The sequence below is a fragment of the Brassica napus genome, chromosome C3 (genome assembly GCF_020379485.1).
Source record: "Brassica napus cultivar Da-Ae chromosome C3, Da-Ae, whole genome shotgun sequence".
Classification (NCBI taxonomy): Eukaryota; Viridiplantae; Streptophyta; class Magnoliopsida; order Brassicales; family Brassicaceae; genus Brassica; species Brassica napus.
Window position 1 is genome coordinate 16,286,368 of NC_063446.1, and position 9,829 is coordinate 16,296,196.

General features: G+C 39.5%; 4 protein-coding genes across 4 annotated transcripts; 3 read left to right on the forward strand and 1 right to left on the reverse strand.

Moving 5' to 3' along the window:
* Nucleotides 1-200: 200 nt before the first annotated feature.
* On the forward strand, nucleotides 201-1,718 carry LOC106438332 (60S ribosomal protein L7a-1). The gene is made up of 4 exons (XM_013879448.3): nucleotides 201-442; nucleotides 668-1,210; nucleotides 1,291-1,383; nucleotides 1,466-1,718. The coding sequence occupies exons 1-4, from the start codon at nucleotides 440-442 to the stop codon at nucleotides 1,595-1,597; spliced, it is 771 nt and encodes a 256-aa protein (XP_013734902.2). The 5' UTR covers nucleotides 201-439; the 3' UTR covers nucleotides 1,598-1,718.
* A 349-nt stretch (nucleotides 1,719-2,067) lies between these two features.
* LOC125584368 (SWI/SNF complex subunit SWI3A-like) lies at nucleotides 2,068-4,604 on the forward strand. The gene is made up of 7 exons (XM_048752732.1): nucleotides 2,068-2,305; nucleotides 2,414-2,925; nucleotides 3,015-3,476; nucleotides 3,604-3,737; nucleotides 3,810-3,862; nucleotides 3,954-4,099; nucleotides 4,197-4,604. The coding sequence occupies exons 1-7, from the start codon at nucleotides 2,227-2,229 to the stop codon at nucleotides 4,371-4,373; spliced, it is 1,563 nt and encodes a 520-aa protein (XP_048608689.1). The 5' UTR covers nucleotides 2,068-2,226; the 3' UTR covers nucleotides 4,374-4,604.
* On the forward strand, nucleotides 4,587-7,307 carry LOC125584371 (caffeoylshikimate esterase-like). The gene is made up of 7 exons (XM_048752735.1): nucleotides 4,587-4,831; nucleotides 4,921-5,011; nucleotides 5,093-5,125; nucleotides 5,887-6,033; nucleotides 6,124-6,392; nucleotides 6,490-6,588; nucleotides 6,711-7,307. The coding sequence occupies exons 1-7, from the start codon at nucleotides 4,805-4,807 to the stop codon at nucleotides 7,086-7,088; spliced, it is 1,044 nt and encodes a 347-aa protein (XP_048608692.1). The 5' UTR covers nucleotides 4,587-4,804; the 3' UTR covers nucleotides 7,089-7,307.
* A 239-nt stretch (nucleotides 7,308-7,546) lies between these two features.
* On the reverse strand, nucleotides 7,547-8,598 carry LOC125584372 (UDP-glucuronic acid decarboxylase 4-like). Its single transcript, XM_048752736.1, has 2 exons — nucleotides 8,044-8,598; nucleotides 7,547-7,960 (listed from the first exon to the last, which is right to left on the reverse strand). The coding sequence occupies exons 1-2, from the start codon at nucleotides 8,264-8,266 to the stop codon at nucleotides 7,917-7,919; spliced, it is 267 nt and encodes an 88-aa protein (XP_048608693.1). The 5' UTR covers nucleotides 8,267-8,598; the 3' UTR covers nucleotides 7,547-7,916.
* Nucleotides 8,599-9,829: the final 1,231 nt, after the last annotated feature.

Here is a 9,829-nt window from a genome sequence, read left to right on the forward strand (position 1 = left end):
AACAATCGAATCCGAACTAAAAATATAGAAATATCCGAATGGATTCTATATCCCTATACTGAAACACCCGAACGTCCGAAATACTCGATCCGAACCCGAACAAATATCCGAACGCGCACCGTGGACGTCTCATAGTCCTGCGTTCGAGATTCTCCATATTAATGCCCAATGATACACTGTTCAATCTTTCTGTAATAGCAAATATGGAGTACATACAACATTCCCCGTAACTTTCCTTTTTAGCCCCGTAACTTTCTTTCATAAACTTTGATCTTTTTTGTCCAAAATTATATATTTTTTTATCTTATTAAAATAAAATTATATAACAGAAAAATAAAGAAGCCCTATCGATTGTACTGTATATAAAGCAAAATCCTAGAAACACTCATTTTTCGACTTCAGCGCCGTCCGTTTGCAGAAACCACCCATTTGGACGACGATGGTAGATCTCTCTTCACTCTTTTCCTTTTAGTTTGTGTGTCTCCTTGGTAGGATCAACGAACTAGAGTTGTATTCATCTGGCATGAGCTAGCTAGTGTTTCACATATGTCTGTTGCATTTCTTATTTGGTTTTGAGGATTGTTAGCTTTGGTATAAAGAGAGCTAAGCTAATGAATGAATTTAGCAAAAGGTCTCTCGTGTTACTTGAACTTCGTTTTCTTGTTAGGCCCCGAAGAAAGGAGTCAAGGTTGGTGCCAAGAAGAAGACGGATAAAGTAGCGAACCCTCTGTTTGAGAGAAGGCCTAAGCAGTTTGGTATAGGTGGAGCTCTTCCTCCAAAGAAGGATCTCACTCGCTACATCAAATGGCCCAAGTCCATCCGTCTTCAAAGGCAGAAGAGGATCCTTAAGCAGAGGTTGAAGGTCCCACCTGCCCTTAACCAGTTCACCAAGACCCTCGACAAGAATCTTGCAACCAGCCTGTTCAAGATCCTTCTCAAGTACAGGCCAGAGGACAAAGCCGCCAAGAAAGAGCGCCTTGTCAAGAAGGCTCAAGCTGAAGCTGAGGGAAAGCCTTCTGAATCCAAGAAGCCCATTGTTGTCAAATACGGCCTTAACCATGTCACCTACCTCATCGAGCAGAACAAGGCACAGCTTGTTGTCATTGCTCATGATGTCGACCCCATCGAGTTGGTCGTCTGGTTGCCTGCTCTCTGCAGGAAGATGGAAGTCCCTTACTGCATTGTCAAAGGCAAATCTCGTCTCGGAGCTGTACGTGTTATCTCCCTCTTAGGCTCTAACTTTCATTCGCGTCTTGGCTAAGTTGGTCTCTGTTGTCTCTTTACTTTCAGGTTGTTCACCAAAAGACTGCTGCTTGCCTGTGTTTGACCACTGTCAAGAACGAGGACAAGCTTGAGTTTAGCAAAGTCCTTGAAGCCATCAAGGTAAAAAAAGCTTCTTTAGACAAAACAATTGCAAAATCCAAAGTAACTTGATGTTGAACTTGGTTGTTATGTTGGATTGTAGGCAAACTTCAACGACAAGTACGAAGAGTACAGGAAGAAATGGGGAGGAGGCATAATGGGATCCAAATCTCAGGCCAAGACAAAGGCCAAGGAAAGAGTTCTTGCAAAGGAGGCTGCCCAGAGGAATAACTAATTAAGGAATCTATCTTTTTTGAGTGTTAAGATTGTCTCTCTTTTCTTTTTAGTTGGAACTATCGTTTGTTTATGGATATGTTTTGCACCCGTCTTCAGACAGTTTTCAAGCTTTATTATCATTTTGGTGTCGGGCACTTCAACTTGTCTGAAAGCAAAACTAGCTTCAGAGATAATTAACACAAAAAATAGCTTCTTTTGAAAAAAGATTGGTGTAATGTAGGATACTTAAATGCTTGAAGATTTAAAAAAAGTTTATTTTTGAAGCTTTACTATGAAAGTATCATCGAAGATAATTAATATCCCATAACATTTGGGTAGCAAGTTAATTAACATTACAAAATAAAAAGAGGGGGGGGGGGCACAAGCTGAATTGAAAGGTAATGGGGTATTGGACTCCTGGGCTTTGAGAAAGAGGTAAACAGTTTTGGGCCTGGCTTTGTAATTTTTAATCTTTACCGAGGGGTTCCCCAAGGTCTGAAGTATTTCGGAAATTGATCCTTTTGATTTTGATTTTAATTTCATCAGAAACTGGAGTTGGACATTGCGATTGATTGATAGATTCAAAGGAGACTTGAGTAGATTTGGAGGGAGTCTGTTTTGTAACTTTGTAAAGTAAGGAGGGGATAGATGGAAGTGAGTAACAATGATCGAAGCAGCAGCTTCAAAGACGCAGAGCTTGAGCTCTACACCATCCCTGCTCATTCCAGTACGTCTTCTTCCTCAGCTCTCTAGGTTTATCTCGTTCGTAAACACCGTTTTAGCTCAATCACTTTCTTCTAGGGTTTGGTCGAAATTGATTTTGGGGATTTGATAGGTTGGTTCGTATGGGAGGATATTCACGAAATCGAAAGACGCGAGTTTGCCGAGTTCTTCAGTGAGAGCTCTATCACTCGAACCCCCAAGGTCTACAAGGAGTACAGAGATTTCATCATCAACAAGTACAGGGAAGACGACTCTTTTCGCAGGCTCACCTTCACCAGCATCCGCAAGCACCTCGTCGGCGATGTCAATCTGCTCCGGAAAGTGTTTCTCTTTCTCGAGAACTGGGGCTTGATCAATTTCCTCAACAAAAGTGATGATGGTTCCATGGAGGAGAGTGAAGCTGAGATCGAACTAGGGACTCCCGCTGGGATTCGTGTCACTGCTACTCCGGTTTCCATGAGGCCTGTCACCGTACCTCCCCTTGTTGAGGAAAGAGCTGAGCCTGCCTTCAAGTTCTCCCCACTCACCTCTTATTCTGATGTTTTCACTGACTTGAATAAGCCGTTGCTTTGTGGGCATTGTGGAGAAAGTAGCTGTGATTCTGCTTTCTATCAACATACCAAGGTAGATCTCTTTTGTTTGTTTCTTTGTTTATGGATTACCCTGTTATTATTCTTGTCTGTTTTCTCAACGTAATACGATGTTGGGGGCAGAGTCTTGTCACTTTATGCGACAAGTGTGGAGACTGTGGGGAGAACAACTCCGCACATGATTTCAAGCTGATTGCTGCAGCTGCCTGGACCGAGGAAGAGGCCCTCCTCTTGCTAGAGTCTGTGCTCAAACATGGAGACGATTGGGATCTCATTGCCCAAAGTGTTTCTACAAAGTCTAGACTTGATTGCATTTCCAAGCTCATTGAGCTCCCTTTCGGAGAGTTTCTGATGGGATCTTCCTCTGGAAGACTCAGATCCTCTATCCCCACTTCCGAGGATGAAAACCTTTCGTCTCCATCTAATCCTTTAGAACAGATGAAAGCTGACGGTCTAGAACAAAAGGAAACGGAGACGAGAGAAGAAAAGGGCGAAGATCATGTCGTCGAGGAAGATGAGCCTCCAGCAAAAAGAAAACGTGTTGCAATGCTATCAGATGGTGGTGGTAGTTCACTTATGAAACAGGTTAATAAACACTTCATCATTATCTTTCCACATATGATTGTAATACTCGAATTACTCAACTGTAGCAAAGAGTGCTGTCAAACTTTGGTGGAATCTAATTTTCAAGAGATAACATATTGTGCAACAGGTCGCAGTAATGGCACGCAAAGTTGGTCCATCTGTGGCAACCGCTGCTGCAAAATCTGCAATTGCAGCTCTTTGTGATGAAGCCTCTTGTCCTAAAGATATTTTCGAAACAGCTGGTGACTCTGCAGTTGACAGGTTCGATTCTCAATTTGCTCATGAATTGGCTTCTCATGTCCTTGTCAAGTCTAATCTAAAACAAATTCTCAGAGCTCTTGGAGATAAAGATACATCAGATATGGAGGAACAGCAAGAAGACAAAGGTAGCTGTGTATTATGATCCAATTAGTATTCCCCAATTTAGAATGAAAAGCTCGAGACTTTTTAGATTTATATTCCTGATTAACTATGCAGAAGGGACTCAGGATCTACCTGTAGCTTTAAGGATGAGAGCGTCAGTGGCAACAGCTCTTGGAGCTGCGGCGGCTCACGCAAAAATACTGGCTGATCAAGAAGAAAGAGAGATGGAACAGTTAGCTGCGTGTATAATTGATCAACAGGTTGGTTGGTTCGAACACTAATAATCTGGAACGTTGGTGTCTCCCTCCACTCTGTCTGTGTCTGTGTTGACCAGTCGTTGTCTTTGTTTAAATCCAGCTGAAGAAGATGAAGAGCAAGTTGAAGTTTCTGGACCACTTGGAATTGATAATGGATGCGGAAGAACAAGTAATGGAGGGCGTAAAAGAAACAATTCTCCAAGAGAGGATTAACGTTCTGCAATTCGCGTTTGGTAGCGGTATAACAAAACGCTGGGATCATACGTACGTGAAGTAGGTGAACCTTTGTTGGTCCGTAGGAGGATGATGTTTGAGATTAGAAATGGATGTGTTTTTGTAAGACTTTTGTCCTTTTGGGTGGTCTCGCTTGTTATTAATAAATCTAGAAGGAAGGAGGGTTTAATCGACTTTATGAGTTAGGTTGTTGCATCTTTTGTAGAATGGTCTGACCAATGAATGGATGGATGAGTCTCTTCTAAATTCGTAAAAATCATTTTCTGTGTTCCAATTGTTTTCTATAAAATAAGTCTATAAGTTGGTTACAACGCCCTCCTCTAAAACTTTATTCATCAGCTGCCTTATTGTCTCTTTGTTTGAGTGAGAGAGAGAGAGGGAGAAGCAAAAAAGAAACTCGAGAGTCGCGAGAGATCTCACTGCGCTCAGGTCATCATCAATCGGAAAAACATTCATCAACTTCGGTTATAACAGATGAAGTATGAATACCAATACCACGAGGTTCTCTCATTTTTCTTCATGCTTGAGATCCAAGTAAGTATTTGAAAATGAGTGTGATAAAGAGTTTCCAATCATGTTTCTTGAAACAGGATTACATAAGAAACTCGAGAGGTGTTGAGTTGTTTACTTGTAGATGGATTCCATCATCTTCTCCCAAAGCTCTTGTTTTCCTCTGCCATGGTAAATTTATTTATAACTCTCTCTTTTTTTCTGGTGAGTTATTCAAGATGGTTTAATTAACCAATAAAAATTCATTTGCAGGTTACGGAATGGAGTGTAGCGACTCCATGAGAGGTGTTCAATCTTAATCTTCTTCATCCATGCATTATTAGATTACATTCTCTCGAACAAAATATTCATTTCTTTTTTTTTTTCGTTAACAAATATTGCTACAGAGCACTGACTTAACTTGTGGTGGGTTTGGACATTTAATTACCTAGTTTTTATATCCATGCATGGCACTCTTATATGTTCTTTTTTTTTGTGTGCTCTGTGTTGAGATGCATTTTTGAAATATATTTGAAGAAAACAAGGGGGATGAGCATTTTAATCATAGTAAGATGTTGAGATATTTAGCTAATCTAACCTTATCATGCTATGACATTTTTGTTTTTATCTTCTCCGTGGACCCTTAGAACCATTGAAAGGATATGGTGGTGTGATAAATGTTATTTCTTAAATGCCTCTGATGATAAGTAAAGTTATGGACATTGTTAGGATTTAGGAACGGTGGGTCAACAAGTCTTGTGTGGTTGGTTTTGGTTGGCGAACGACCGCTAGACCATGCATGTTATTTAACTGCATTTAATTTTTACCTTTCCTCTGACAGAGAGTAACCGATCTTCTAACTGATAAAATAATGAATTACCCTTCTCAATAATCGCAGTTTACCTTCGACATATTTGTATATGTTACATGAAAAACATCTTCTTCGCTATTACTATTTGGTAGGTGTTTCTATGGCTTGGTAGTTGAGAAAAATTGATTCTGTTAGGTAGGTGTTTGAAACTAAACCTGGTATTGATTTGACCCAACAACATTGTGTTCGGTTTTAGAATGCGGAATCAGGCTGGCTTCAGCCGGATACGCGGTTTTTGGAATGGACTATGAAGGTCATGGTCGGTCCATGGGATCTCGTTGCTATATCAAGAAGTTTAGCAACATTGTAAATGATTGCTACAACTATTACACCTCTATTTGTGGTATGTCATTTACAATGCAACACCTTCGTTCATCACTTCTTCTTTGGATTTTGTCTCATCCCTAAACCCATGTTTCTTAAATTTTTCCAGCGCAAGAGGAGTACATGGAGAGGGGCAGATTCTTGTATGGAGAATCCATGGGAGGTGCAGTCACTTTATTGCTTCACAAGAAAGATCCTTCCTTTTGGAATGGTGCCATTCTTGTTGCTCCAATGTGTAAGATATCTGAGAAGGTGAAGCCACATCCGGTGGTGATCAATCTGTTAACTAGAGTCGAAGAGATGATACCTAAATGGAAAATAGTTCCAACAAAGGACGTGATTGACGCTGCTTTCAAGGACCTTGCCAAGCGAGAAGAGGTCTCTCAATATATAAGTCTCATGGAATATTAATTAATAATCACTCACCATGTAAAAGATTGTCTATAGACAGATGTGGTTTTGGTGGTAAATGCAGGTAAGGAACAACAAGCTGATTTATCAAGACAAGCCTAGGCTTAAGACCGCACTTGAAATGCTTAGGACAAGCATGAACCTCGAAGACAGTCTCCACGAGGTTAATTCACTTTTGATTCATTTCTTTTTAGGTGTCATTTCACCCCTAACAAAAATTACTTGACCAAGAAGACACGTCAATGCAGAGTCTTTGATTACCTGATTTTTGTTATTTTTTGGCAGATAACAATGCCCTTCTTTGTATTACACGGAGAAGCAGACATCGTGACGGATCCAGAGATAAGCAAAGCTTTGTACGAGAAAGCTAGCTCAAGGGACAAGACTCTCAAGTTGTATCCTGGGATGTGGCACGCTCTGACGTCTGGTGAGCCTGACTATAACGTGGATCTTGTTTTTGCTGACATCATCAGTTGGCTTGACCATCGAACAGCTGACCCGGCCTCTCTAACTGTCACTCCTATACGAGCTAATACCACTGCTAGTGTCGAGAGGGTTTTTGTTGACGGCGTTAGTAGCGGTCAAAGGAGACCTAGACGCGCCTACTTCAGTCTCCTTTGTGGTTTGAACGGTGGCCGTTTGGTGCCTCGATCTGCTATGTAAAACGTAATAGTTTTTTTCAAACATTGTTTCTGTGTGAAGTTACCTGGAAAAGAGTGAGTTACTCTATGACTGTTTCGTATGTGGATTATTAAAGGTTGGTCTCACTCATGGTTAGAAAAATCTAAGTATGGCCCAGGGACGTATGAACTATATTCTCTTTTAAGCTAGGTGTGATTGAGATGTTGTTATTTTAGCTTCAGCTTTTTGTTTGTAAGAACTCTTAGATATAATTAAAAAAAAAAACAATCTAACAGATGTGGACAGATTCAACACCTTTCCCCTACTCTTTTTGAGACTTAGGAGGCTAGTTAGTGCTGAAAATGATAAAAATTCTTGTAGGTATCTTCTGAGTTTTGACATTTAGGCGATACTTTTGTTAATATTCAAGTTGACAAAAATCAGCAACTCATTGCGGGTTCAGTTAACGGGCATGCGCATGTCCAGAGAAAGCACCAAACTACCGTAAAAAAAAAAGATTTCAAAATCGGTGTGAGGTACGATCTCCAGCTACATTGACAACGAGAAAAATAACAAAAAGGAATGTGAAAAATGAAAAGAAACAAGGCTGTTCTGTCTGCTGCTGCGGTGGTCATGGAGTTATGGGTTGTTTATATAGGAGCTTAGAGCGGAGACATAAACTTCTATTCGGTTGATGAAGAAGAAGTGGTGGTCTCCTCCTGCTTCTGGTCGCCAAAGACACGCTGACGGAAATCTTTGACCATAAGTGGGAGTCCTTGGCGCAGAGCCACCTTTGGTTCCCAACCTAGAAGCTCTTTGGCCTTTGTTATGTCTGGTTTCCTCTTGTGTGGGTCGTCCTCTGTGTTTGGTCTAAACTCTATCTTTGCGTTCGGGTCTATCGTCTCTTGCACCACCTGCCCATTCACTCATGTTAGGATCAGATTCAGCATGAAGAATCATCAAATACGAAGTAGAAAGAAGGGAAAGGGAATATTACCGATGGGATTAACGTTGCCCCAGTAAGTCTCAACCTGAGGGTGCTGCAGAGGATCTCCGTACACCTCACTCGTACTCTCGCTCCCACACGCTTCGTTCGTCTTTATCGTCTTCACAGGGTTGAACTTGTAGTGCACGGGAGAAGCCGGGCAGGCGAGATGGTAGATCTGGTCAACCTCAAGAAGGATGGGCTCGACGACGATCACATTGTCTCCTCTCGCCATCAATCTGTCCACCAGGTGTGACCGCCCCACCGGTCACCACCACCCTTAGCCCTTTGCGTTTCAGACCCAGGGAACGTGAAGGCTAATGTGGCGATCGCGATGCCGACGAGAACGAAGAGGAGTCTCTGTTCCCGTAGCATGTAACTGATGACACGACGAATCGATACGAACCACGGCTTCATCGGCTTCCGTTAGAGAGCTTGCGCTTCTCCTTGCTCCACCTCCATCTCCTGTCGCCGGTATGTCATCTTCTTCTTCTTCCGAGTCGACCTTTAGGACGGGAGTGAAATGCGAAATGACTTTTCTCTTTTCTTTTTTTCTTTTAAGTAGAAGACGCGTTACGGTTTGTTTAAGCCTCCTTCTTCGCTTTTACTACAATATTACCCCCTGCAATTATTTTTACATCTTTTTCTCAGTTTGGCGTTTTTTTGGCATCTATTCATTAATATACCAATTTACAGTTTCTTTAATTTGTCTTTCTAAAATTAACGAATTATTTAATGACTTTACCGTTAATATGTATTTATTAGTCGCCTTTTCCCCATTTCCTATTTATCAAAAAAAATTAAATAACTAATGATATTTAGGCATAAATTATACTCCCTCTGTTTCACGTTAAGTGTCGTTTTAGAGAATTTTTTTCGTTACAAAATAACTGTCATTTTCGATTTTCAATGCAAAATTGCAAAATTTAATTTTCTATTGATTGAAATATGGTTAGGTGTATAGATAATAGTGTTTTTTTTATAGGAAATGTACAAAATTAATTGTTTTCTTAATCTGTGTGGTGAAACCTAAAACGACATTATAATGAAACAGATGGAGTACTACTGACTTTTATATTCATTGTTATTAACAAATCCTTAAAGTTTTATCTATTCTATTAAAACTATAAAACACCTTTTAAAAATAACTATTTCATTCATCGTAATAATTACAGCTTATGCCACTGATATTATTCTCTTACCAGACTAACCATTACTCTCTCTGTATCATTTTAAGCGGTGTTTAAGGGTTTTACACAAAGATTAATAAAATACAAATTTCTATACAATTTATCTTGGTTACATAAAATTGTATTAAATAAAATCAGTTTAACCAATAAGAGAAACATGTAGTATTTTGTAATTGGTTACAAATTTCAATTGACATTAAATTTTATCTACAAATGTGAGAACATCACTTACTATGAAACAAAATAAAAATGCTTAAACACCACTTAAAATGGTACGGAGGGAGTATTCTCTAACCAAATTTACAATAAAATTAAATTTTTTATTTAAAATGTAACACACAAACTATAAATGATTTTTAAAAACATATAACTTTTCTCAAATATATTTTAAAATTTGATGATTAATATTATTCAGACATATATATTTGAATTGTAAAAATACAACATATCATTTACAACATATTATAATTCAGTTTAATATATTCCTCAAAAATAAATAAGAAGTCAAATTTTTTCGGCATATAAAAAAAAAACTTAAAGACAAATTTATCTATTTTATTAAACCATAAGCTTGCTGGCAGAGAGAGAGAGAGAGAGAGAGAGAGGAA